We start from the raw sequence: 27,925 nt of genomic DNA, 5'->3' as shown, positions 1-27,925 counted from the left end.
GCCTGGGCAGGGCCTATCCCTCGGACCTGCAACCTTTCTGCCCTTCCACAGGGCCCTGGACAGAGCAACAGCTGGAGGAGGAGGCGTGATTACAAAACAAAACGCTTTTATTTGGTCCATTGGAGCCTGAGTCGGAAGCCACTGTGGAGAATCCTATCGTAAAGGAACGGTGCTGACGGTTGATAAAATAGTCTCTGTGTCACAAGAGCTGGCCGTATTTACAGGGTTAAAAATATTCACAGCTCGGAGTACAGGGAGGCCAAAGGGGAGCGGGAATGTTTCTCCAGGTGTAACAGCCCCGGAAGCCCCTGCCAGGGTACGAGGGGGAGTGGGGGTGGGGCTGGCCCGCTGCCTGGAGGGCCGGGTGGGGACACAGGAAGCTGGACTCAGACGTCCACACGCTCCTGGGCTTCTGTGGGGAGGTGGGAGCGGCTGAGCCCTGCCAACGTCCACGATGGGCTGGGGTCCCTCTCTGTGGCAGGGCCGGGCTGAGGGACAGGGTTGGCTGAGGAGCCTGCTGGTCCTGGCCTGCCCGGCAGCAGTGAGCGGTGCTGAGAACTGGTGCCCACCCACAGCAGGCCTGGCGCCCGCCTGCACCCGGTCATGGCTTCAATCCTGGCGGGCGCAATTGCATAGTGTCGCTGGGGGGGTGGCTGGCCAAGGGCCCCTCCTTCTGAGACAGGGACCGCCCTGGGACTTTCCACTCCACACCAGGGCTCCAGGGACCCTGCTTGCCCCGTGGGGAAGAGGGACCCGGGCTCTGGGGGAAAACTGATATTATGCCCCGTGAGGGGTGGTCCCTGATCCCACCCTGGGGTCTTGGCCTCTGACACCCAGATTTGGTTTTGTGGACAGAGCTCTTGGCTGCCTCCCCCACAGGAGACTCTGAGCCCACAGGGAGGGGCAGCCTGGCCTCGGCCCCCTGTCGGGTGTTGGGGCTGGCAGGTGAGTGGGGCTGGCTCACAGCCTGTCTGGTTCGAGGTATTCTGCGTGGTGGCCGGGAGGCCTGGCCAGGCGGGCTGTGGGTGCTCAGGGAGGGGAGGGAGGGGGCGGGAGGCCCATGGGAAGCTGCACACTGGGCTGGCAGCTCCCTGGGCAGGGTCCTGAGATTCTGATTCAAGCGTCCTCTGTCGGGGTCTCCCTCATAAAGTGCGTGTAGGGGGTGGGGGTCCGTCTGCGCACAGCCCCTGCCCCGGGCATTGTGGTCACAACGGCCGGGGCCCATGCAGACCGGCGACCTCTGGCGTGAGTGGGGGGCTGTGGGTCCCCTTGGAGGCTGTCCAGTCACTGAGAAAGGCCTGGGCTGCCTTGCGATGTGCCAGGCGGTGGGTGATGGAGAAGCCAGCGTTGCCCTCCAGCTGGGATAGGATCACCAGGACCTGCCTAGGGGAGGGGACCGGTGACCAGTGAGGACCAGGGGAGGGCGGGGGGGAATGGGGACAGGGCCGCACCCACCCGTGCAAGGGCAGGGGCAGGAGTGGGGTGACAAACACCCGTACAGGGGTGGGGGCAGGGGTATGGGCACACCCGAGCGGGGAGGATGGGTTGGGTGTGGGGGCAGTGGGGTGGGGGTGGGGGCGCACCGTGCAGGCGTGGGGCAGGCGTGGGCGCACCTGTGCAGGGGTGGGGCAGGGTGGGGGCGGGGCGCACCTGTGCAGGGGTGGCACGCTGTCCTGGGTGCGCAGGCTGCCGCGCGTGGACACCACGTTGAAGCTGTCGGTGCAGTCACACTGAACGTGCAGGTAGGCCTTGGGGTGCCGATTCTCCACCACCACAATGAGCCCCGCCCAGCCGTGCGTCAGGTAGTAGCAGGTCATGCCCTCACGGCCCTGGGCACAGGCACAGCAGTTGTGGGGCAGGGCAGGTGCTGGGGCAGACTCCCCCTGCCCCACGCCACCCTCCCCCAGGACCCCCACCCACCTCGTGCCGCTCTCCGCGGCTCTCAGTGAGCAGGATGATGGCGTCGGCCAGCGTGGTGGGCTGAGCTTCCACAGGCTCCACCATGACCAGCCTGGAGCTGTACACAGCCAGCACGTGGCCCGGCGGCTCTGGGGAGGCTCTTGGGACCCCTGCCGAGGGGCTGGAGGCTACAAGGAGGGGCGTGTGAGCCGCAGCCCTCCCCGCGGGCCTGGGGCATGAGCCTGGGGTAGGGGGCACGTACCCTGGGGGGCAGGGGCACCCGGGGGGGGCGGCCCCCAGTGGTTGAAGGCGCAGCACACCACAGCGTACTCGCCAGGCTCCAGCATGACGTCGCAGCTGACAAACTTCTTGACCGCGCGCTTACTGTGGGCCAGGAGGCGGCCCAGGCTGAGGTGGCCACCGCTGCCGAACGTGGCCCGGAACACCAGGATGCACAGGTCCAGCAGGTGGCTGTCCACTGCGTCCGAGCGCCTGCGTCACACACCGCGGGCTAGGGTCACGCGTGGCCGTGGCCGCCAGCCCAGCCTAGCCCAGTGCGGCCCCACAGCACACACCTGCTGCCCTCCTGGAAGAGTGCGAACTCCAGCGAGGCCCGCTCCAGCACCGTGAGCGCTGTCACCCCCACGGGCGCGCTGGCCGAGCTGGGAAAGCAGCCCTGCACCCGCGCCTCCTGCCAATCCGAGTGCACCTTACAGATGTCCACAGAGTCGAAGTACCTGGGGGCAGCGGGAGGACGGGGCCCTGAGCCCACTGCAGCCCACACCGCCGTGGCTCCGCTCCTGGCGCAACCACAGGCTGGTGACCCCAGCAGGTGCCAGCTGCTCTGTCACCGTCCTCTTGCAGCCCGGCCCCTGGGGGCCCATCCCTGAGGCCTACACTAGAAGCCGTCCAGGGGTGGCTCTTCAGGGCTCTGGGCTCTGCTGACCCGGGTGGACCTGGATTCTGAGGTCAGCACCCTGGAGCTGTAGCCCCAGGTCTCATTTTCGTTGGGCCACAGACAAGCTGTCCCCACCCCAGGTCAGCAGGAGGGTCAGGCTTGTTCTGCAGAGAAGGACCTGGCCCTGGGAGGGCGGTGGCAGCGCGCACACTGCCCCGTGGCGCTGATACCTGACAAAGTCGCCATACTCCATCCAGAAGACGCCCTCACTGCTGCCGTGTGGCATGAGCTCACCACGAAGGTGCCCCGGCCAGTGTGGCCACTCGTCAGACCAGCTGCCATTCCAGGAGAAACGGCCCCATGGGTTTCGAAGCCGCAGAAGCCTGCAGACCACAGGGGTGAGGATCAGAAGAGCAATGCCCGTGGCTCACTGGCACCCTGCCCACCCTCAGCCAGCCCGGCCCTACCTGGTGCCCTGGACATCTCGAACATCCAGGACAGAGTAGGCATGGCGGGGGCGCAGGCCCAGGCTCTCGTAGGCTGAATCGTCCACTTTCATGTTGCCCCCGCCACAGGAGGCACCCATGAGGAACCTGCGTGGCAGAGCGGCCCTCACTGACCAGGGGCCTCACCGACCGGGACCCTCACCGACCGGGACCCTCACCGACCGGGGACTTCACCGACCGGGACCCTCACCGACCGGGACCCTCACCGACGGGGGGCCTCACCGACCGGGACCCTCACCGACCGGGGACTTCACCGACCGGGACCCTCACCGACGGGGGGCCTCACCGACCGGGACCCTCACCGACCGGGACCCTCACCGACCGGGGACTTCACCGACCGGGACCCTCACCGACCGGGACCCTCAACGACCGGGACCCTCACCGACCGGGACCCTCACCGACCGGGACCCTCAACGACCGGGACCCTCACCGACCGGGGACTTCACCGACCGGGACCCTCACCGACCGGGGGCCTCACCGACCGGGACCCTCACCGACCGGGACCCTCACCGACAGGGGGCCTCACTGATCGGGGCCCTCACTGACCAGGGGCATGGCTGACTGGGGCCCTCACCAACTGGGGGCATGGCTGAGAGGGGCCCTCACTGACCGGGGGGCCTTGCTGACTGGTGCCCTCACTGACTGGGGCCGTCACTGACCGGGGCCCACTCCTGCCTGCAGGGAGCATGTGAAGTGTGTTCAGGAGGGTCTGGACCAGCCCCCTCCACCGTGCCTGAGGCACACAGGGCCTGAATTAGGGGTGGCAGGCCTGGGTCCCCTGGAGGCCTTGTGGGGCTGGCTCTGGGCTCTGTGGCTCCCAGGCGGGCGGACAGCGGCACTGCCCAGGGTCAGCTGAGGAGGGCTCTGGGAGCTTCGAGGTGCTCGCACCGGGCCACTCCCAGCAGGCCTCCAGGGGTCAAGGCACAGACCCGCTGACCAGGGTGTGGCCAAACTTAACACGCCCCTCACGCCTGCCCTGAGGGGGTGACAGCATCGGGCTCGCCCCACAGCCTGGGCCAGGATGTGGCCTTCCTGGCATGACAACGCCAGCTCCAGACCCACCCAGGGAAGGGGAGGTGATAGGGGCTGTGGCCTGGCCACACGGGTCAGCCCACACCGGGGCACCTCATGGATGCAGAACCGGGTCAAGGGGCCGCCAGCCCCACATCTCCCACCGCTCCGCCTCGCCTCTCCTCCCAACGCAGCTGACCACGAAGTGCCCCCTCCTCTTACCCAGCCTCCTTAGAACTCAGCATTTTGGCCCAGATGAGGTCAGTGTCAACGGGCTCCTCGCGGGGGTTAGTGGAGCTGACCTGCAGCGCCAGGCTCTCGCAGGGGGCGCCGGTGAGCGTGGCCAGGCCTTCGATGGCGCGGCCCGCCTGGAGCGCGAAGTAGGAGCCATGCAGCTTGGCCAGCGCCTTCTCGATGAGGGCCACCCACAGCTGCTTCCGCTGCGCCTGCAGAGGGCCGGGGTCAGAGGCCTCCCTGCCCACTCTCATTACCCCACAGCTGCTTCCACTGCGCCTGCAGAGGGCCGGATCAGAGGCCACCCCCGCCTGCCCCCACACTACCCGCCCTGTGAGAAGAGGAGGCAGCTGGCTTTGTTTGTGGGGCAGGGGGGCCGGGATCAGAGGCTGCCCCTGCTGCCTGCGCACACCCCACACGCTGCCCCACCTGTGAGAAGAGGAGGCAGCCGGCCTCATCGCAGGGCAGCATGTCATCCACCAGCACCGTGGTCCACGTGCCATCCTTACACAGCCGCACCTGGTAGGCACCCTCTGCACACAGGCTGCGCGTGACCATCACCCGCTCCACCAGGTCCGGCCGCTCTGCCAGCACCGCCAGGGCGCTTAGGAACCTGTGCAGAGCCTCAGGGTGAGCTCGGGGCAGCTTTGGGGGGACCGCGGCTGGACACCTGCCCACAGCCCCACCCCGGCCTTGGAGAGGACCTCACCAGCAGTTCCCCAGCAGCCCCTGCAGGATGTCTGAGGGTCGCAGCGTGTGGAACACAGACCACGTGGCCCTGTGGTCCCTGAAGACGGAGCAGTTGATCTCCTGGGGCCGCAGCCACTGCCTCACGCGCTGCTGCACGCTGTCACCCGCGGGGAAGCCCACAGACTCAGGCCCAGGAGGGAAGCTGTCATCCACAAAGCTCACGTTGTTCTGCAGAGACCACGGCCACGTGCTCAGGCTGGGCAAGGCGGCCTCGCTCCACCTGGCAGGGACAAGACCCCACCCAGGAGAGTGCCCAAAAGCACTGCCTGAGCCCCAAAGGGACAAGTGGAGTGTGGACAGCCACAGACCTGGTGCTCGGCCACCCTGCCCTGTGTGGAGAGGTCCCTGGCTAGCGACAGGTGAGGAGCAGGGGATGTGTGGGCCCAGGGGGACAGCTCAGCCCCCAGTGGGAGGCTGCAGGGACAGGGGTGGCAGCATGGCTCTGGCCCTGGCCCTGCTGGGGAGGATGCAGGCCGTTCCCCAGTTGACTGTGGGTGACTCTACGTTGGACTTGAGGTTGGAGCACGGACACATCCCAACCTCACACTTCACATCCCAACCTCACACTTCACATCCCGACCTCGCACTTCACATCCTAAATTCACACTTCACATCCCAACCTCACACTTCACATTCCAACTTCACACTTCACATCCCAACCTCACACTTCAGTGGGGTCTCCACACTGCCCCTGAGGGTGGGGCACGGGCACATCCCGACCTCACACTTCACATCCCGACCTCACACTTCACATCCCGACCTCAAACTTCAGTGGGTCTCCACGCTGCCCCTGAGGGTGGGGCACGGGCACATCCCGACCTCACACTTCACATCCCGACCTCACACTTCACATCCCGACCTCGAACTTCACATCCCGACCTCACACTTCAGCGAGGTCTCCACGCTGCCCCTGGGAAGCCCTCACCTCCCTGCGACCCGAACATCAGATGGGGCTCTGGCGCCCTCCTGGCCAAGGAGGAGGGCTGAGGGGGGTGAAGGTCGTGCATCTTGGTCATGAGCAAGGACCAAGGTCAGGAGGCCAAGCCGGACCCCAGGGCCGTCGGGAGCTTGGAGCCTCGGGGTGGAGGGTGCTGCCCACCCCATCACGTCTTAGGCCTTGCGGGCTGCTCCCCAGCCCATGGCCAGAGCCCAAAGCCTAGGAAGGGGAGGGCAGAAGCAGGAGGCTGAGGAGCAGGGAGAGGGTGAGGGGCGCCTCACCTCCCGGCAGAAGGCCACGATGTTCTCCCAGAGCGCCTTGGCCTCGCCCTCATCCGTCTGCCGCCGCTGCTCCACGTGCATGCTCTCCCTGCGCCTCAGGGGCGCGGCCCCCCGCCGCTGGGTCACCAGGAGCTGAGGCGTGTGGCAGGCAGCGCAGTGCTTGGCCCGTGGTGCGTTGAGCAGGGTACAGGCAGGGCAGGCCCACTGGCCCGGGCGCTCGGGCAGCACGCGGGTGGCCTTCTGGGTCGAGGAGACCCGTCCGCAGCCTCTGCCACAGGGGCCGGGCTTGTCCACCCCGCAGTCGGGGCAGTGGGTGGGGGGCTCGCCATGCTCTTGGAAGCCGTGCAGTTTGGAGCAGCCACAGGCCGAGCACCTGGGGGCCGCTGTGGGGTTCCTGAGCGTGCACTTGGCACACGACCAGGTGGTGAAGTCGGGGCTGGAGGGGCTGGCGGGCGTGTAACGCACGGTGTCTCCGGCCAGGTCGATGATGTCGCTGCCCGAGGTGGAGCTGCTGGCCTCTACGCGGCTGGAGCCGCCCTCCATGGCCTCTTCCTCCAGCACACTCAGCCGCTTGCCAGACAGCAACTCTGCTAGGCGGGCGGCCGCAGCCCAGCCCGAGCCCTGGGGGGGTCCCCTGCAGCCAGCAGAGGGTGATGGCTGGGCAGCCTCAGGCACCGGCGGCTGCAGCTGGGGGGGAACCTCGCGTCGGCTGCGTGGCACGGGGTTGTTCTGCAGGGTGGACGAGAAGGGGCTGAAGGGCGGGACCCTGGGTGGCTCTGGCTCGGCAGCTGGACCCTGGCTGGTGGCTGGGGGGTTGGCCTCGGCGCCTTCCCCAGGGAGGCCAGGTGGAGGCGCGGCAGGCACGACGTGGAAGCCGGCCGGGGCCACCACTTCCGGGACCACCAGGGCTTCAGGAGGGATCCGTGGCAGCGAGAGCCTGCGTGGGCCCCCACAGACGGAGCAGGAGCTGGCCACGGGCGTGTTGTGCAGCGTGCAACGTGGGCAGGCCCAGCCCCCTCTGGGCTCCGCCGCCCCCTCCTCCTCCTCCTGTTCCTCCTGCTCCTCCTCGTCCTTGTCCTCGTGTTGCCCCCTGGCGGGCTCCGTGGCCACCAGCCCTGCAGTCCTCACTGGACCTGCTTCCTCCTGGCAGTTGCCCTTGGGCTCCCCAAGGATGGCGGGTGGCTTGGGGAGGACTCCGTTGAGGACTGGCAGGAGGGCAGCTCCAGGTGCAGGCTCTGGGGTGAAGCCGCACACTTCGCAGGCCTCCTTGCCCAGGAAGTTGCGGAAGGTGCAGCGGGCACAGGGCCATTTCTGCTCCTCCACGCTGAGCCGCAGGATGTGGTTGAGGTCGGGCTTGTGCCGGGGGGCCTCGCAGATGGAGCACTGGCGCTGGCCGGCCGGGTTCAGGAAGGTGCAGCGCGCACAGGACCACTCTCCGGCCGTGGCCATAGACCCGGGCGAGTGGGTGTGGCTGCAAGGGAAGGTGCTCATCAGGGCCACCCTGTGAGGTCCTGAGCGGGTGGACCCCACCCTTCTCTCAGCCTGGGGAAGGCACCGTCTGTGGCTGCAGAGCTACGGGGCCGAGAGCCTAGGGCTGAGCATTCGAGGCAGGTGGTGGCGGCAGCTGCCTCCGCCCAGAATGGATCCACGCACGGCTCAGGGCCCCTCTTGCCCATTGGAGGCCTGGCAGACCCCTTGAGCCACACAGGATCCTACAGAGAGGGCTGAGCACCCCAAAGCCGGGCTGCTGTTCAAGGGCACTGCTTTCTCTGTCACCAGGCCTGTGGATGGCAGATGGCAGGGGGGCCCGGCCAGGCTCAGGACCAGGTCGTCCCGGGCGTGGAACAGGTACTCAGACAGAAGGGCGGGTGGACGGGCAGGGGCCTGGGGAAGGCATGGGCTGATCTGAGCAAGGGTCCTCCCCACTCCATAGCACAGCCTCTGAGACAGACTGGCTGCTCTGCCTGGCAGAAAAATCAATTGTTCTTGTAAATATGGCATGAATCTTGTGCTCCATCTAAAACCTTTTGGTTCAGGAAGAAAGAAAACTTGCCTCTTCATAAGAAGGAAAAAAACCAAAACATCTCCGCAAGCAACACGGCTGTTTTGTGGAGCCGAGTGAACTCTGTGATGCCACCTTCCCTGTGCTCAGCCTCGCAAGGCGAGGGCCCTGAGCTGCCCCTGGCAGAGTGGATGGGGGTGGACTGTGCCCGGAGAGGCTCAGGGCGTCCAACTGGAGCACAGAGACCAAGGCTCTCACAGTGGACTTCTGTGAAAAGCCTAAGCAATCTGCCTGCAGACAGCCAGGCCTCTCCCCACCATCGCCCACTCGGAGAAGGGCATGGATGCAGCTGTGGCCGGCGGGCTCCCGGCCGCACCTGCACATTCCCTGGCATCTGGGCCCACCGCCCCTGTGGGTTGCAGAGTGGCCATGACCTTTGCAGCCCTGACTCCGGGAGATGCCTTCACAGACTCTGTGCCCCTCTGACCGCAGGTGCAGGCCGAGGTGGGCTGAGCCTCCTGAGACACACGCTCCCTTTGGGCCTGTGGTTGTCACTGACTAGCAAGGACAGCATCACAGGCTCCAGAGAGGAGAAAGAGAACCCAGGTCCCCACGACCAAAACATCGCCAGTGGGGTGTGTCTGCTGGGAGACACCTTTCGGAGCCGTCCTGGCAAAACCCAGGTGAGTCAGGAAGACGGTCTGCAGTTCAGGAGGGTTTCCATGAAGCAAGAACAAGGCCTAAAGTTCAAACATGGCCCTGGGACACAGGCGAGGAGGGCGAAGGCAGGGCACAGCCCTTCTATGGTTGGGGACTCTGAGTGGAGTGTCACCAACCCCACAGTCTGCACCGTGCCGCCCTCTCTCGGTGGGCCGAGGTGGAAGGGGGTCAAGGGTCAGGGGTCAGGTGTCAGTGGCAGGAGACCTCGGTGGGGCCCCCACCCTCCCTTCCCTTCAGCACTGGTTCTGGTCTCCACAACCCCCCAGCCACTCCAGGGCCACCCTCACCTCCGCAGGGCCTGGGCAGGTTCATGGGTTCAGAGATCTGAAAGCCTTACAATAATTTTTTTTTGACCTTTAGAGATGGGGTCTGACTCTGTTGCCCAGGATGGTGCAGTGGCTCGCGCACGGCTCACTGCAGCCTTGACCTCCTGAGGCCAGACCACCAATGCCTGGAAGTAAAATGCTTGCGTCGGGAGCCCAAAGACCCCAAGCTAGGCCTAAGCAGAGCCCTTTTGGAATTCTCAACCCAGAACCCTCCTAAAGTCACAGCCACACAGGCTCAGTGACGAGGCCCCACTATTGTGGGATGGGCACCTTCGAAGGCAACGGCTCAGGGGAGACAATGGGCCGCTCCTTACTGTACAAAGGCCAAGTTGAATGGAAAATCGAGGCAAGTGTCCAGAAAATCCAACGCACAAGATGTGTGCCCCAGTTATCTGGGTGTTGCCAACACTCAGCTCCAGTTATCTGGGTGTTGCCAACACTCAGCTCCAACTGAAAAGGGAGGTGATGAAGCTGCTCGCTGTGTGCAAGACGGAGCCCACCCCGAAGCAGCCGGGACAGCAGCCCCCAGAGCATGGAGGCCATGGGTCTGTGACTGGTGCCGTCCCAGTCCTGGGAGGCAGCCTCTTTCTTAGGAAAAGTGAGGAGCAGGAAGCTGCATTCTGTCCCCCAGGGCCTTGGTCAAAGCCACCGGAGCCCCTGAGGCCACACTGAGAAACACAGATGCCCTGTCTGGCCCGGGCAGCCCTGCGACCTGTGCCCAGACAGCTCTCGGGACACCCCGGGGTGCCAGACTTGGTCTGAAGGTCCTCCTGCTGTGCCAGGGTGGGTGATGCCATGGGGGGCTCTGCTAAGTGCTCTGAGGGGCAGAAGTGGTGCCTCCCTCGAGCTGGGCTGCTCTCTCCTAGGCTGGCCACAGCCCAGCCGCTGGTCAGCCTTCCAGGTGGGGTCTACCCTTGTTGCCTCTCTGTCCTAAGCCGCCAGTGCCTGGCCCGTTGCTTACTGATTGAGGGACAGCACCTGCACTTGTATCTGTGTCTGAAGCCCGTCGATTACTGGTTTACTGATTGAGAGAGTCAGGCCCTGGCAGCTGTACAGGACCTCAGCTCCACGCCGGCCACATGCTGCGGGGGAGACACAGGCTGCACCTCTCTCTCCCAGGCTCCGCCGGCCTGTGCACCACCCCTTCATCGATACGGGGGAGCGGTCATGGGACCACAGCACCTGCTGTCCTGGGGCATTGGGAGAATTCAGCGGCCAGGGCAGTGAGCCGGGCAGGCAGCTCTTCAGTCAATGCCAGGGCTGCTGTGGCTGACCTTCCCCAGTCCCAGCGCCCTCTGTCGGAGCAGAGCAGGGGTCACCTGTGCATACATGTGGTGGGGAGGGCTCCGTGTGCGGACCCCATCTGCCTTCCCACAGTCTGCTCTCCCACCACTCTCTCTCATCTCTAGCCTGGGGGTCTCCTTACCATGCACCTTGGGGGCCTGCTTGCAGCAGCAGACAGGAGCTGCCTGGAGCTCAGGCCCCACGGCAGCGGGCCGTGGCAGGAGTGGCCCCAGGGATGCCGACCCAGGGGAGGGCCCAGCAGGAAGCCAGGGTGAAAGAGAAAGAACGATATGGCATCACCAGACACCACGGCCTGACCCTGTAGGCCAGATCCAAAGTCTGACACACACCCTACACACCCGGCACAGCAGACCCCACGCCTGCCCCGCTGCCCTGCCTCCCGCCCCGTAGCCAGAACCACCGCTGACACCCCCCAATAGTCCTCGGCCAGTCCCAGGGGATCCTGGGAGTGTGGCCTGAGGCCGCTGGGAGATGCAGACTGGAGAGGCCCTCCTGAGGTCTGAAACTCCGCCTGATGCTCAAAAAGCAGGGGCTGAAAGCCCTCTGCCCTCTGGAAATGAAAGGGAACAATTCTTTCTACATTTTTCTGTAAGTTTTTTTGAGACAGCGTCTCACTGTGTCGCCCAAGTTGGGCTGCGGTGGTGCGATCACAGCTCACTGCAGCCTCGACCCTCAAGCTCAGGGTTTGTATTCTTATTTTATTTTATTTTATTTTGAGACGGAGTCTCACTCTGTTGCCCACGCTGGAGTACAGTGGTGCAATCCTGGCTCACTGCAACCTCTGCCTCCCGGGTTCAAGGGATTCTCCTGCTTCTGCCTCCCTAGTAGCTAGGATTATAGGTGCCCGCCACCACGCCCAGCTAATTTTTGTTTTAGTAGAGATGGGGTTTCACCATGTTGGCCAGGCTGGTCTTGAACTCCTGACCTCACAAGATCCACCCACCTCGGCCTCCCAAAGTGTTGGGATTACAGGTGTGAGCCACCGCGCCTGGCCGATTTTTTTTTTTAAATTAACCAGCTGTGGTGGTGCACGCCTGTAGTTCCAGCTACTTGGGAGGCTGAGATGGGAGGTTCCTTTGAACCCAGGAAGTAGAAGCTGCAGCAAGCTGTCATCACACCACTGCACTCCAGCCTGGGTGACAGAGTGAGACCCTGTCTCTAAATAAATAAATAAGTGAATGAATGAAAAGAAGACAGGCATAGGTGGATGAGACAGGGAGAGAGGCCCCACAAGGCTGGCCACCAGGGAAACGCAGATTAAAGCCAAGCAGATACCAGCTGCCACCCCCTGGGATGGCCAGAATCACAAGGACAGACAACAGCAGGAGCTGTCAAGGGCCTTGCGGGTGGGAACCAGGTGAGGCAGCCGCTGTGGAAGACGGCTTGGCAGTTCCTCAGGACGTTACAGAAGTTCACCACACGCCCCATCAATCCCACTCCTAGGTATCTACGCAAGGTAAGTGGAAACAGGTCCACGCAAAACCTCATAAAGAATGTTCACAGCATTGTCCACAGAAACCACGTGGAAGCAGTCCCAGTGTCCATGAACAGATAAAATGTGGTTCGTCCCGCAACGGAGCAGTGAATGAAACTGCCTCGGGCTGCACGTGCATGAACCCGGAGGCACGGTGCCAAGTGAAGAGGCCAGACACGGGGCCCTACATCCTGTGGCTCCACATCCACGCACCTTCTGCACAAGGCAAACCCAGACAGGAAGCCGGTCAGTGGCCGTCCGGGGCTGGGGGTCCCTCTGGGCTGCGGGATGCCTTGATGCTGGACTGTGGGGCTGGGGGTCCCTCTGGGTTGCAGGATGCTGTAACGCTGGACTGTGGGGATGCGGGGGTCCCTCTGGGTTGCGGGATGCTGTAACACTGGACTGTGGGGATGGGGGGGTCCCTCTGGGCTGCGGGATGCTGTGATACTGGACTGTGGGGCTGGGGGTCCCTCTGGGTTGTGGGATGCTGTAACGCTGGACTGTAGGGCTGGAGGTCTCTCTGGGTTGCGGGATGCTGTAACGCTGGAGTGTAGGGATGCGGGGGTCCCTCTGGGTTGCAGGATGCTGTAACGCTGGACTGTGGGGCTGGGGGTCCCTCTGGGTTGTGGGATGCTGTAACGCTGGACTGTGGGGATGGGGGTCCCTCTGGGTTGTGGGATGCTGTAACGCTGGACTGTGGGGATGGGGGTCCCTCTGGGTTGTGGGATGCTGTAACGCTGGACTGTGGGGATGGGGGTCCCCCTGGGTTGTGGGATGCTGTAACGCTGGACTGTGGGGATGGGGGTCCCTCTGGGTTGCGGGATGCTGTAACGCTGGAGTGTGGGGCTGGGGGTCCCTCTGGGCTGCGGGATGCTGTAACGCTGGAGTGTGGGGATGCGGGGGTCTCTCTGGGTTGTGGGATGCTATAACACTGCACTGCAATGACGGCTGTACAACTCTACAAACGGCTGAGAGTGACTGAACTGCAGTCTTATAACAGGTGAATCCGGTAAGTTCTACCTCAATAAAGCTGTTGTTGGCGCACGTGGAGACGCTCACTGGGAGGCGGCTGGGACAGTAACACCAGGAACTGGGAGGCGCTCCGGTGCCACCACATGCAGGAGGAGCACCAGGCCCCCCACGGCCCCACCTCTGCCACATCTCCCTGTCCATCGGGGTAACCCAGACAGGGCTCCTCCCTGTCCATCGGGGTAACTCTCAGATGGGGATCCAGGGCTCTCCCACACGGGCCCTGGCTAATACCCTGCATCCTCAGCCCTGTCGGCCGGAGCTCAGGCCTCAGCTTAGATGCCACCTGGAGGCTGGTCCCCAGGCCTGGCCACCTGTCATGGCCTTGCCCACTGCCTGCAGCTCCACACCCATCCCCCCCACCTGGGGGCCAGCAGACAGCAGGATGCCATCCCACGTGGGAGCTGGGTCTGCAGGAAGCTGCTGCCAGGTGCAGCCTGACAGGCCCTTTCCAGCGTGAGATGCAGGCACGTTGCCTGCAGAGGCCAGGCCTGGACCCTCTGTGAGAGCAAGAGCTGCCACTGTAGCACTGGCCGTGAGGCCCCGGGCCCGAGTCCCTGCCTCCTGTGAGGGCCAGGACGGGGTGACGGCAGGAGCATCGGTGGTATCCAGCTAGTCCAGACCTCGCCGCCTGGGCTGCCTCCACACCAGGCACCCCAGAACCCAGTGGGGGCTCCCAAGGGACGCAGCGGGTAGCCAAGGCCGTGGTAACAGTTGTGAAAAGCCAGCACGTGGAGTTCGGCCACCAAGCCATGTGGCCTGTGACCCCCGGAGGGGCAGCAGGTGGAGCCCAGCGAGTGCTGGCAGCTCTGAAACCGTGGGCAGCAAGCAGCATGCCCAGAGCATGCAGCCGCCAGCGACCCCAGCCCAAAGCGAAGGTTCAGGAGCAGCTTCTCTGTGTGCAGCAGCACAGCCTGTGAGAAACAGGGCCGCAGGGATTGGGTGCACAAGCCCCAGTTCCCACCCACGACCAGCCAGGCCGAGGCCGGGGTCCCAGACCTGCTCAGCTTCTGCACCCTGGGAAGAGCTGCTACAACTGGAAGGAGCAGGGACCCACTTCTCTGCAAGCACCTCTGCCAAGGAGGGGGCACCCTGACAAAGAGGCCCTCTGCCCCCGGGACCCCTCCGGGGCCACCCGTCCCCACCTCTTACCTTCGGGCCCGGGGCCGTGGGGGCTGGTGCTGCCGGCTGACCAGGGCACCTCCCCAGACGGGCCCCCCTGGGCCGCTCCTACACCAGCCAGCCGCTGCCGGGGGACCTGGGTAGGGCGGCCCCCGGGGGAAGCTGTGGTCCGACTCGGTCTCTGCGGCCAGGGAGGAGGCGGAGCTCCCCATGGCCCCCCGGCCGGCGGCCGTGCTGAGAGCCGGACCTGGTCACCTCTGGCCGGCAGCGGGCGAAGCGGAGCATGGAGGGAAGAGACAGGGCGGCCGGCTGGTCAGAGTGACACACAACAAAAATAAACAGACAGAGAGAGAAAATAGAGAAGAAACAGCATGATTCACACACACAGTCTGGGAGGATTTCCCAGCATGCCCAGCCGCCTGGGGTGAGCTGAGGGGATGTCTCGGTGCAGGGCCCAGGGCCCGATGTCGGCACCCACAGGGCTCCTCCCTCAGAGCCATAGGATGCCCCCCAGCCCCCAAAAGCCCGGCATCACGTCTGTAGTATTCAGAGACGTTTTATTCCTTGGTGAGAAAAGAGATCACACACTTTTGCTTTACCATAGAAGAAAAGGTCAAGAGGACGTCTACCCAAAGGTAGGCAGGGGAGGTAGCAGAGGGCCTAGAGAGCTGCTGCAGGCCAGGCCAGATGGAGATCTGGGGCCGCGTCACACAGCTGCCCACACGCCACTCTGCAGCCTTCTAGAAGGATGGGAGCCTGACCGTGCCGTGTGCACCCACAGAGCCTGTGCCCGCCCCAGACCCCGAGAAACACACGGAACCTGTGAGGCTGTGGCTGAGGGCGGGGCCGGTTCCTGGGGTCTCCCCTCCAGAGAGGCGAGAGCCACCCCTGCTGGGAGGCCCGGCAGAGGCACAGGCTGTCCAGGGCCTCCGACACACAGCCCACCTGTGCTTCCGGGAAGGGCCATCTTACCCCCTCTGGCTGAGGAGAAATCAAATACAGCTGAGAACGTTAACCCTGAGACGGGAGGACCCTGCCAGCGCAGGCAGCTGCTCTCCCCAGAGTCCGATACACGCCCCCTCCCTGCCAAGATCGGGGCCAAGGTGGGCGTGCAGGCAGGCAGGCCAGCTGTGGGCTGACCGGCAGTTCCCACTGCGACACACTTCACAGCCCTTCTACCAGCTTCTGATGAAGTCTCTGGGACACAGAGCCAGTGTCAGGGTAGAGTTTGGGAGGAAATGGTCAAGTGTCAAAGCTGCCATGTGTGGGGGATCACCTGAGCCCAAGAGTTCCAGACCAGCCTGGGCAACACAGTGAGACCCTGTCTTTACAGAAAACTAAAAACTCTCTGGGCACGGTGGTGTGCACCTGTAGACCGAGCTACTCAGAAGGCTGACGTGGGAGGATGGCTTGAGTACCACAACTGCACTCCAGCCTGGCAGACAGAGCCAAAAAAAAGCACCAAAGGACATACCCTTTGGAGTTCAGGGATGTGGGGGAGCCTTTCCAGTCAGTGTCCTGACACCCGGGAGGGGCCTGCAGCTCTGACACCCGGGAGGGGCCTGCAGCTCTGACACCACGGAGGGGCCTGTAGCTCTGACACCACGGAGGGACCTGCAGCTCTGACACCAGGGAGGGCCTGCAGCTCTGACACCCAGGAGGGGCCTGCAGCTCTGACACCCAGGAGGGGCCTGCAGCTCTGACACCCGGGAGGGCCTGCAGCTCTGACACCCGGGAGGGCCTGCAGCTCTGACACCCGGGAGGGGCCTGCAGCTCTGACACCCGGGAGGGGCCTGCAGCTCTGACACCCGGGAGGGCCTGCAGCTCTGACAGCAGGGAGGGGTCTGCAGCTCTGACACCCGGGAGGGCCTGCAGCTCTGACACCCGGGAGGGCCTGCAGCTCTGACACCTGGGAGGGGCCTGCAGCTCTGACACCCGGGAGGGCCTGCAGCTCTGACACCACGGAGGGGCCTGCAGCTCTGACACCACGGAGGGACCTGCAGCTCTGACACCACGGAGGGACCTGCAGCTCTGACAGCAGGGAGGGGCCTGCAGCTCTGTCACCACGGAGGGACCCGCAGCTCTGACACCCGGGAGGGAAGTGCAGCTCTGACACCCGGGAGGGAAGTGCAGCTCTGACAGCAGGGAGGGACCTGCAGCTCTGACAGCAGGGAGGGGCCTGCAACTCTGTCACCACGGAGGGACCTGCAGCTCTGACACCCGGGAGGGACCTGCAGCTCTGACAGCAGGGAGGGGCCTGCAGCTCTGAGACGGCAGGAGTTGAGCTCAGTGAGGCGCGAGCACCTGGGATGGCACAACAGACACGCCAGCCCTTCCCTGGTTCTTCCCCACAGCCTTGGGGACAGAAGCTTCAAGGGCAGGGGCTGAGGGGGTGGGACAGACAATTCTGGATCCCCTCTCCTTTGAAGCCTGGGGCAGAAGCCGCCAAGTCCCCTGTGTGGTGATAACGTTCGCCTGAACCACTCCACTCGACACGAGGGTCCGTTTTCTCTGAAGGCGCTGGGGTCGTGGGAGGGGTGAAGCATCGTGGGCTCTGCACCCTGAGGACCCCGCAATCCTGTGGTGGCTCAGGCCTGCCCCGCAGGCAGAATGGGCACAGGACACACAGGGCCAATGTGGGGTGCGGCAGAGTCCAGCCCTAAGCCTGGTCCAGCCCTCAAGTCAACAATGGCTTTTAAATTTTTAAATGGTTGGGAAAAAATCAAAAGAAAAACAATACTCTGTGAGAGGTGAGAGTTCCATGAAATTCAAGCCTCAGGGTCTGCAGGGGTCTGACTGGGCACAGCCTGGCTCCCTCGCCCGCCGGTGCTTGTCCCCAGGGACCACCCTGTGCTCACACCTGTGCTCGAAGGGGCAGCTGGCGGCCAGGCTGGAAAGCGCCACACAGCGTGGACGGCGGCCACGGGAGTCGTGGCAGACCTCCTGGTAGCCACGTAAGACAGGAGAAAAGGAACAGACAAAACAAGCCTTGGCCACGTGCCCTGCACGATCCGAGGTATCTGAGACATCGCTGCTTCCGTGTGAAACGAATGTAAAACCATGACGGAGACATCCAGGCCCGTTCTCCAGGCTGCGTGTCTGGACACAACCGTGCCTGGCCACTCATCTCACGTGGACGCGCCACACTACAGGCCCTGCAGCCACCAGTGCTGGCGGCCTCCACAAGGGGCAGCGTTTAAACGCGCAGGACGCAGGCGAGGTCCGCGGGGCCCTGAATGCCACTGGATGCAATGCTGGGAGCCCACATCAACTCAGGGCCTCTCGTGTGGCTACGCCAGACACTGGAACCACCCAAACAACCCGTGCACTCCCCAGCCCATGCCACGCAGGAGTCCCTCAAGGGAGATGGGTTGGGCATTTCCGACACTCCCCTTCTGCAGCCAAACCCTAAGTGGGGCAGGGCTTGGGTGGGAGCCGTGACTAGCGGAGGTGCCACGGGACAGAAACCGCTTGCACTGGGCCCTGAGCTGGTCTGGCTCTCACAGGAGCCCTGCCCCTGTTGTGTGTGAGGACTGTGTGCCCGCCGGGGCCAGCCTCAGCGCCTTCGCCACTCACCCACCCATGCACTCAACCACCCACGCACTCACGCACGTGGCACCTGGGGTCACGCGCGCTGCTAGAAACACAGGCTCATACGAGGTCCTGCCTGCTCCTCACTGATGCCTTTAGCAGGCCCAGGGCAGACATGGTGCCCAGCTGCACCCAGGGCAGGAAGTGAGCTGCTTGCCGGCCTCCTGCTCCCCTGTGCTCGCTCAGAAAACCCTCCTTGAGCTGGAGCCAGTCTCAGCCACCCGACCCTGTGGGCCCCATCTGGACAGGAGGGAGGCCGTCCTAGGAGAGCAGGGACAACACAGTACCCTCTCGTGGGTGCTCGGAGGAGAGGAGCCTGCCCAGAAGAGTAAACATCCCTGTCAGGGAGGCGGGACAGCCGGCTCTGTTAAGGCCTCTCTGGAGTTTTCCAGCGCACGCCAGGGGATCTCCAGAGATGGCATCACTGAACCGCCCCTGACCTGCTGCCAGAGGAGTCGAGAGCCCCGTGTGGGTGGCGGAGGCCCTGCCCTGGCTGGCAAGGCCGACTAAGGAGCAAGGGCTGCAAGCAGTTGGGACTCCCGGGACACAGCTGCCAGCCACGTGCCAACCTGAGGGTCCCATCACAGGGGTGACTGTGGGAAGCTGGCACTGATGCTCTTCCGGAAATCTGCCCTGCCAGCCTTCCTGACTGCAGGTGTGGGTCCTGGGTCCCCCTGTGTCCCCATCCACTCATGGATGGACAAATGCTAGTACAGGACGAGCAGCTACGGAAAAGACTCCCAGGCCGGGCATGGTGGCTCACGCCTGTAATCCCAGCACTTTGGGAGGCTGAGGTGGGTGGATCATGAGGTCAGGAGTTCGAGACCAGCCTGGCCAAGATGGTGAAACCACATCTCTACCAAAAATACAAAAATTAGCTGGGGGTGGTGGCACGTGCCTGTAATGCCAGCTACTCGGAAGGCTGAGGCAGAGAATTGCCTGAACCTAGGAGGCGGAGGTTGCAGTGAGCCGAGATCGCGCCACTGCGCTCCAGCCTGGGCAAAAAAAAAAAAAACAAAGGCTCCCAGCCGGCGTTCCCCTACAGGGAGAGAACTGCATTTAGGAGGAAGACTCCGATGGGAGGGGACCCCAGGAAAGAGGGACAAGGAGTGCTGAGAAGGAGGGAGGGCAGAACCAGCAGCCACCTCCAGGGACAGCGCCCAGCCAGGGCTGATTGTATCTCGGCCGTGGGTGCTGGCTCCGGCCAGACCTTGGCAGGGGGTTATCATGTCCAGGGCCACTCGCCTGAGGACAGGGCCTGCTGCAGCCAGCCAGAGGCTCTCGGGAGGAAGGTCGCTTGCCACTCCCAGGTCCAGCCCACTTCAGGGCCTGGGCACACGTGAATCACCCAGTGCAGTGACCCTGAGGAGGGCTGGACGCAGGTCAGGTCAATCCGTGGTTCCCCTCCTGGCTCCCTGTCCAAATAACCGGGTGGGAGAGGGAATTGGGAGGGCACTGTCACCGTCACCAAGTTCCTGTCTGAATAACCGGGGAGGGAAGGCACTGTCACCAAGTTCCTGTCTGAATAACCGGGGGGGGGGTGGAACACTGTCACCAAGTTCCTGTCCGAATAACTGGGGGTGGGGGGGAGACACTGTCACCAAGGAGTGTGCCCAGACTGGTCCCCCAGGGACAGCAGGGTGAGGACCCGCAGAGCATGTCGAGCCCTGACCCCGGGGACACGCCCTGGGCCGCTGCTGCTCCTGCAGGGCCTGCTGCTGGTGGAGCATCTGTGCCGCTCCTGTGAGCCGCATGTGCCCCCGCGGGTTTAGCAAACACCCCTGGGGCCTCTGCTGTGGGCCAGGCTGTTTTAGGTGCTTGCAAATGGGAACCAGCAGGAGCCGTGCCGGCAGGCGCTCACTCTCAGGGCGGCACCTCCCGAGTGGCCAGGACTTAGCACTGTCAGAGAGCCAGGCTGCAGCCACGCCCACCTCCGGGCTTCCTGGAGGGGCAGGGTGCTGAGGGCCCCGGGCTGTGTGGACCCATGCCTGCCCCCCACAAGTCCAACCGTGCAGCTCCCCACCCTCCCTGGGAACCGCTGCCCTAGTTTTAAACGGGGCGGTGGCCTAGATCCAGCCTCGGAGAATTGCAGAGGTGAGGCCGCCACTGCCCTGTGGGGACAAGTGGTTACTGAGCAGGGCCAGCTGGCTGGTCCCTGTCCTGTATGAGGCATGCCACACACATACCCCGTGAGGGCAGCGAGTGCCCAGCCAGGGGATGCGCATGAGAAGGGCCAGTATGACCACACTGCCCACGACTCAGCACAGGGCCGAGTCCTGGAGGTGACCGTTGCCGCCCACTCTATCTGCGGCCACTGAGGTCTGCTGGGGGTCTCTGGTGCTGGCCTTGACAGCCCACCTGCGGCAGGACAGGGTCTCGGGGTGCCCCTCAGTAGGTGGTGGGCTCAGTGGGCGTGATGTGGGGGTGCGACGCACGTTCCTGAGACTCCAGTGGGCGCAGGCAAAGGCACCTCCCTGGGTCAGCATCCCCACCTGGGGAGCTAGGAGCCCACATGGGAGCAGGGCTGGCACAGCAACCCACAGCCTTGCGCGGGCGGCACCCACAGCTGCATCCACTCCACACGCACTCCTCACTGTCTTGCTAACTGATGATGTACACGGCTGTCCACCCTGGGCCCTCCCCTGCCCCGCAGGTGACACAGGCGTGTGCCACTCACACAGCACCTGCTCCCGGGCCCTGCATCTCGATCAGTCTTTCACCAGAGCCATCTCACCACCATGGGAACCGCAGCCACCCCAACAAAGATGCCCCAGTGTCACCCCTGCCCGAGTTGGGGGTGTGCGGGGCAGCAGACAGAAAGCGGAGGCCCCTGTGTCCAGGCAGCCGGTGGCCCGGCCTGGCCCCACGGCAAACCCACTGCGCCCTAGAACTGCACCCACCAGACCAGAGGCTGCTGGTCTAGACAGAAAACAAGAGCCAGCCACTACTGGGACAAAGCTCAGTCGGTCCCCACAACCCGAAGACAGGCACCTCTGCCTGTGTCCCCACTGACGCTAAGGCCCCCTGTGGAGGAGATGGCCCCAAGGATGTGAAGCTCATCCATGAGGTGGGAGGGCTGAGGACAGGGCTTCCCATCGTCCCTACAAGAAACCAGGCCAGGGCCCCACCCTGGGGGAGGACGTGGACTACGACCGCCCATCCCCAATGACAACTGGCAGGACAGCATTCTCCAGAAACAGGTGGAGGCCGCTCCCCAGGGACCAGGCACCCTCCTGGCTGAGGACAGCGGCAGGGGCCATGCACATGCTCCTCACCAGCCCCGCCCCAGTGCTGCCGTGGGGACGGGGGGCTCCATCTGGGGGCCAGGACCACAGCACAGGGGAGGCCACCAAAGGGACAAACACCCCTGTCAGGACCCCAGGCAGTGCGCCCTCACTGTCACCTCCCCCGTCAGGACCCCAGGCAGTGCGCCCTCACCGTCACCTCCCCCGTCAGGACCCCAGGCAGTGCGCCCTCACTGTCACCTCCCATGACAGGACCACAGCCCAAACGGCTGGGAGAACCAGGCTCTTCAGGGCAGGCAGGACTGCGGGCTTCCAGGGGTTCTGTGAATCAAGGGCTCTGAGGAGAGGCCCCCAGCCATGGGCACTCCAACCCCGCTGCTCCACAAACAGTTCTGCAGCCCAAACAAACCCATAAATGAGCCGCAGTGCTTGGGAACAAACTCACCTGAAGCTGCCGCAAGCTCCCGAGCCCTCTCTGTGCGGCGTCTGGGCTGCTGCCTAGGAAGGGAGGCATTTAATCAGGCCCCTCAGCTTCCACCAGGAGGACTCTGGCCCTGGAACACCAAGCCCCGCCTCCAGGCCTCTCTGCAGGAGCCAAAGTCCCTGGAAATCAGCCCCAGGAGACCTTTCGCCTTAGAAGCTTGTCTGTCCGAGAGCCAAAGGCAGCCCGGGGAGCATCATGGGCTCGGCTGGTTCCTCACTACCCTTGTTTAAGGCCCCTGACCTGTCCAATGCAGTCAACCTCCGGCCAGCCAGGACTGCAGACAGGGCCATTCAAGATCCTGTCCGGACCTCCCACAGCCCGGCCCTGCTACAAGGAACAGGCCATGGGCAAGAGTCCATGAGTAGGGCAGCCGAGCTTACCAGGCACTGCCAGGGAAAGGTGCCCAGCTTGGGCAGGGCTCAGGCACATGGCCAGGTGGCCACCTACACTCCCCTGGATCCCGGCCCGAGTGCTACCCGGCCACTACAACTGCCAGCAGGGCCGCCACTGCTTCGAGCCAGGCAGCTTTGGTTCTCTCAGGTCATGCTTTCCATGGCGGAGTGACTGCAGTGGACAGGACGCTCATACTCCCTCCCCTGTCCTTCCTGGGCCCTGTGTGCGGCCCACGGTGGCCTCCTCACTCAGCCATCACCCTCTTTTTTTTGGTTTTAAATTTTTTGTTTCATTCTATTTTTTGAGATAGTCTCATTCTGTCACCCAGGCTGGAGTGCAGTGGCACAATTTCAGCTCGCTGCAGCCTCCACCTCCCAGGCTCAAGCTATTCTGCCTCAGCCTCCCAAGTAGCTGGGATTACAGGCGCCTGCCACCACGCCCAGCTAATTTTTGTATTTTTAGTAGGGTTTCACCACATTGGTCAGGCTGGTCTCGAACTCCTGACCTCAAATGATCTGCCCGCCTCGGCCTCCCACAGTGCTGGGATTACAGGCATGAGCCACTGTGCCCGGCCCCTCACCCTCTTTGTGATCAGCATGAGGATGGTGTGCGGGTGTGTCCAGTGGCACAAGCATCAACTTTTTTTTTCCTTTTTTCTTTATTTGTTTTTTGAGACGGAGTCTCACTCTGTCGCCCAGGCTGGAGTGCAGTGGCGCAATCTCGGCTCACTGCAAGCTCTGCCTCCCAGGCTCACACCATTCTCCTGCCTCAGCCTCCGAGTAGCTGAGACTACAGGTGACTGCCACCACACCCAGCTAATTTTTTGTATTTTTAGTAGAGACGGGATTTCTCCATGTTGGTCAGGCTGGTCTTGAACTCCTGATCTCAGGTGGTCTGCCCGCCTCGGCCTCCCAAAGTGCTGGGATGACAGGTGTGAGCCACCGCGCCCGGCCTTTTTTTTTTTTTTTTTTTGAGACAGGGTATCTCTCTGTCACCCAGGCTGGAGTGCAGTGGCGCCATCTCGACTCACTGTAACCTCTGCCTCCCGGGTTGAAGCAATTCTCATAGTTCAAGCAATTGTACTGTCTCAGCCTCCCAAGTATCTGGGTTATAGGCACACGCCACCACGCCTGGCTAATTTTTGTATTTTTAGTAGAGACGGGGGTTTTGTCATGTTGGCCAGGCTGGTCTCTAACTCCTGACCTCATGTGATTCACCCGCCGTGGCCTTCCAAAGTGCTAGGATTACAGGTGTGAGCCACTGAGCCCAACCGAATTCTACTTTTTTTTTTTTTTTTTTCCTGAGACAGACTATCGCTCTGTCGCCTAGGCTGGAGCACAGTGGCGCCATCTCGGCTCACTACAACCTCCACCTCCCAGGTTCAAGCAATTCTACAGTCTTAGCCTCCTGAGTAGCTGGGATTACAGGCGCACACCACAACACCCAGCTAATTTTTCTGCTTTTAGTAGAGATGGGGTTTCGCCATGTTGGTCAGGCTGGTCTCGAACTCCTGACCTCAGGTGACCCAGCTGCCTCGGCCTCTGAAAGGGCTAGGATTACAGGTGTGAGCCACCACACCCAGCCTCAAATTCTATTTTTAACAGGAAAAAAAGGACCAGACAAGCACTCGTGGTTTTTGGCACTTCTCTATTTCTGTGCTTGCCAAGTGGTAGCAGGAGCAGCCCTGGTCTGGGCAGCCCGGCGACCTCACTGGTGGCCAAGCAGAAGCCACTGGGACACAGGCGGCACCTGTCACCGCAGAGAGGGAGACTGGGGACTTGGGAGCCGTGTGGCCCTGGGCCCCAGAGTAGGCCTCTTGGCACCTCTTTCCCCACCAGCTCCGGCCTCTCTGCAGCCACCTTTTCATGAGGGGCAGGAACTCCAGAAAGCTCCACAACGTGTTGCCTTTCTCATTACAGGGGGCAGGGAGGTGGGGGGTAGGGAGTGGGGATCAGGCAGGGGGCAGAAGGTGTAAGAGGTTCAACCTGCCTGGGGGACTTTACTTACACAGGGCAGAGGCTGGGTGTGGTGGCGCCCACCTGTAGTCCTATAGTGCTCTGGGAGGCTGAGGCAGGAGGATCACTTGAGCCCAGGAGACAGTGAGCTATGACAGAAACCGCACTCTAGCGTGGGCAACAGAGTGAGACTCTGGCTCAAAAAAATAAAACTTAAAAAATTTAAAAAATAAACGGCAACTTTTTGAAGAAAAGTGAGGGGAAGGGCATGAGGAGGAATCCCCTTGTTGGCAGAGCGAGCTCCTTCCACAGAGGAAAGGACACTGCAATCACTGTGACATTTCAACAAGCAGCGATGGCCCTGCGTCCTCCTGACGTCCTGTCTAGGACCTCCAGGGAGGCGGAGATGGCAACCCTGGAAGCTTCCCTTTGATGTCAGGGAATCTGAGAAATCGTGGGATCTGGAGGCCAGGACGGTGAGGGTGATGCCCATGATCCGATGGGACTCAAGGGTCCACCCTGGTGCCCTACATGAGTTCTGGGGAGGGCGGCCATGATGCTGGCTTCCCATGCAGCACTCGGGCAGGCCCCTCAAAGTGTGCAAAGCAACAGCCTGACGCAGCTCATCTTGGGGGGCTCACACGGTCCCTCCTGGGGTCCCTGCCCTGGGCTAGGATGCCCCTATCCTCTCACAGTCCCCATTCCTTGCACCCTGTGGGCCCAGCAGCAGCCCCTGTCCTAGTGGTACAATGTAGCTGTCCACATACTCCATGCCCAGACACCTCCCCGGGCCACGCACCATGAGGTCTCCACCCAGCTGTGTGTGACCCACATAGTGACAGGGTGTGGCTGAACAGGTCTCCAGGCCCAGCTTCCACCCACAGCCTCCCTGCAGCGAGACACACATGTAAGGGTCACAGGCCAGCAAGCCTGTTCTCTCAGACCCAGAAACAAGCCAAGCTCAGGTGTGGCCGCGTCCACGCCACAGGGGCTGCTGTGCTGCTCTCCTGGAGCACCCAGGAGTCCCCCTTGGCCGCCAGAACCCAGGTATCCAGAGCTGCCTGTGGTGAGAGCCGACCCCAGGTGCTCACCGACCACCTGCGCCACACACGGCTGGACGGTGCTCGGCACTGGGCCTGCCAAGAAACAGAAACGGGCCCTGCCCTCCCAGCACCACATCCAGCAGGGAGACAGGGCGGTCACAGTGTAAGAGCTGCAGGCAGATCCCACGGAGGGGAGCCAGGGACCAGCTGGAGGGCAACATGAGAACTGCACAGACTTGAGTGTTCTCGCCAGCGTGGGGCATGAGAGTCCAGTGGCTCCACGCAGCTGAGGCACAGCCCGGTGGTGAGGAATCCCACATCCACACTGAGAGGTTACCAGGGATATGGAAGAGCTTTAGGCAGAGAACAAGCCCCACTGGGCTTCTAGGCACTCCTGCTGGGCCGGGGTCTAGGGCAGGACCAGAGGGACAGAGCAGAACAGGAGGGCAGAGCGCACGAGGCAGCCCCTGGGCTGGGGGTCTCTTTACTGGGTGTCTGATGAGGAAACCACCCAAGCACAGCCCCCCGTCTGCTGTCATTTCAGCCTCACAGTCCAGGGCTGGGCAGTCGCCCAGGACAGATGCAGACCGGACAAGTCACCAGCTTTCCTGGGTTTCCACCACTGTTTTTCAAAGACCCCAAGCTGTTTTGTTTAACGATGTCATCTGCCTTCTCAGCACCTTTCCACACCTAGTGCAGTGAGCAGAGGCATCACACTGTGGACCAGAGGGCTGGACCAGGGGCTGCTTGGCCACCAACGGCCACGTGGGTGGCCGGCCCCTCTCAGGTTCTTCACTGACCGGTTCAGGCCCATGAACAACATGCATGGTTTTGGAGGATTTTCTGAGCAGCAGAATCCTTCCCTTCAACTGCCTTGTATGAGCTGGTGGAAAGAGCAGGAGGTAGAGACCAGGCACTCAGCCTCGCTTGGCCCCTCCCTTGCCATCAACAGCTGTCTTCAGCTTTGGTTCCTCACCTGTGGCATTGGGGTTACTGGAGTGCTGCCCAAGGCCAGGGCAAGGATAAAGTGAGGGGTGCCCAGAGAGAGGGCCAGCAGAGCTTGAGGCTCTTACACAGATGCAGGATTACAGGGAACCAGCCGCTTCCTGCTCTCAGAGACCACGGTTTGTGGAGGCCCAGACAGGAGGCCCTGTGCAGTTACACAGTCACTGAGCCTCGGGCTCTCCTGGGGCCTCAGAGGTCACTGGCTCGTCTGCCAATCAATGAGCTCTGGAGAGCCTCAGACGCAAAGACAGAAGCAAGAAAAAGAGGGGTGCTGCTCCCGCAAGCAGGAGGACTCAGAGGAGGCAAGGCACACCTAACCCAAGGCCAGGCCAAGCTGGTTCCTGCAGGATCTGCCTCCCCCGGAAAGACCAGAAAAACAATCTCTCTTGCCCCACTTCACAGTCGAGAAGTCACTTAGAACCAGAAGGCAGATCACCCCTATATCCTCACCCAGCCCCAGACTCTGGGAACGCGGAGGCAGTTACGGGGCACTCCCACACTGAACTGTGACTCACGTTTCCGCATCCCTCAGACCTGGGCCGAGGAAGAGACCCGGGTTTCCCAAAGGAGAAGCACCAAACTCTTCAGCACCCAACGGAGTCCCAGTCTTCCCCACTGGCCCCATACACCCAGGCCCCGCCTCAGGTTCTGGGTCTCTCCATTGCTTTCCGGGTCCTGTTACCTGCAGCCTGGTAACAAACTCCAGGGCGGTAAGGGGGCCCCCGAGAGCTCACCTGGCCAGGGCCACGGACCACACAAGAGTTCCCCCCGTCAGGACTACAGCGGTCCCTTTTGCAACCAGCAGGAACAGCTGGCTTGTCAGAGAACAGATTTGCAACTTCCCAGTTGGTGCCGCAGCAGCCCCAGAGGAACACGGAAGAGAACACTGCCATGGCTGGTACAGACGGGGCTCCTACCAGCCCCTCCACGCCAGGTGGCCGCCCCCAGGCCGTTCCCCAAGTGACAGGGGAGCCATGCCCGCACCAAGCACCACATCCCTAACGCGGCCGAGACCGCACGATGGGCCCGGATATAAGGGCACTCAAGGGCAGGCAGCGCCGGGGCAGGCAGGGCCGAGGCCGCCTCCTGTGTGCGCGGCCCCCGCGGCTGGCCTCGAGTGACCCACATGGCCCAGGTCCCTGCCGACTTCCCGCCTTCCTCTGGGCTCCTCTCCGAAGCATTGCCCAAGCCCAGCCCGGGCCCCCACCGGCCTGGAGGCGCCAGCGGGCGGCAGGCTGACCCCACTCCGAGGGCCCTGCCGTCCCTGCCCTGGCTCGGAGCCCGGCGCGCCCAGCCCCCGAGGCCTCCCGCGTCCCGCCAGGCCCGCGCTCCCCGCCGCCCTCCAAGCCCGCGCTCCCCGGCTGCGCGCCCGGCCTGGCCCGGCCGACAGAACTCACCTCCACAGCCCGGCGGCGCCGCCTCAGTCCTCGCGGCCCGGGCAGCGCGGCCCCGGCCCCCGGGCCCGCTCGCCCCCGCCGGCCGATCCACAACTTCTGCCTCCGGAGAGCGGCGGGGCCCCTCTCGCCGCCGGCCGCGCTGCCCGGACGGCCTCCCGCTCCTCAGCCGCGGAGCGCCCCGACCCGGCCCCGGCCCCGGCCCCTGCCCGCGTCCGGCGCCAGCCTTACGCTTCCTTCGTAGCGTAGCGCCCGGCCCGGGCCCCGCGGCTACGGCGCGCCCGGGGCGCACACGGCGCTGTGAATCGCGCGTCCGGACTA

At 63.4% G+C, this 27,925-nt stretch overlaps 2 protein-coding genes across 6 annotated transcripts; both read right to left on the bottom strand.

The window, feature by feature from the left end:
• Positions 1–89: 89 nt before the first annotated feature.
• On the bottom strand, positions 90–27,908 carry CAPN15 (calpain 15). 5 transcript variants are annotated; one of them, XM_007980174.3, is made up of 14 exons: positions 27,608–27,906; positions 21,776–21,828; positions 14,525–14,803; positions 6,517–7,987; positions 5,258–5,466; positions 4,978–5,161; positions 4,537–4,760; positions 3,265–3,390; positions 3,028–3,180; positions 2,475–2,636; positions 2,162–2,391; positions 1,921–2,087; positions 1,651–1,829; positions 90–1,383 (listed from the first exon to the last, which is right to left on the bottom strand). In XM_007980174.3, exons 3-14 carry the CDS (start codon positions 14,704–14,706, stop codon positions 1,206–1,208), a joined length of 3,465 nt encoding a protein of 1,154 aa, XP_007978365.2. In that variant the 5' UTR covers positions 14,707–14,803; positions 21,776–21,828; positions 27,608–27,906; the 3' UTR covers positions 90–1,205. The 5 variants fall into 5 exon arrangements, with proteins under 5 accessions (XP_007978365.2, XP_007978408.2, XP_007978373.2 ...); XM_037989585.2 differs by having other exon boundaries at positions 1,267–1,379; positions 27,608–27,908; XM_007980217.3 differs by lacking the exon at positions 14,525–14,803.
• LOC140711637 (uncharacterized) lies at positions 7,986–14,506 on the bottom strand. The gene has a single exon (XM_073014964.1). It carries the CDS (start codon positions 13,514–13,516, stop codon positions 12,317–12,319), a length of 1,200 nt encoding a protein of 399 aa, XP_072871065.1. The 5' UTR covers positions 13,517–14,506; the 3' UTR covers positions 7,986–12,316.
• Positions 27,909–27,925: the final 17 nt, after the last annotated feature.

Source organism: Chlorocebus sabaeus, chromosome 5 (assembly GCF_047675955.1).
Source record: "Chlorocebus sabaeus isolate Y175 chromosome 5, mChlSab1.0.hap1, whole genome shotgun sequence".
NCBI lineage: Eukaryota > Metazoa > Chordata > Mammalia > Primates > Cercopithecidae > Chlorocebus > Chlorocebus sabaeus.
The sequence above is the reverse complement of the archived record's forward strand: the minus strand, read 5'-3'. Positions and strand labels throughout refer to the sequence as shown.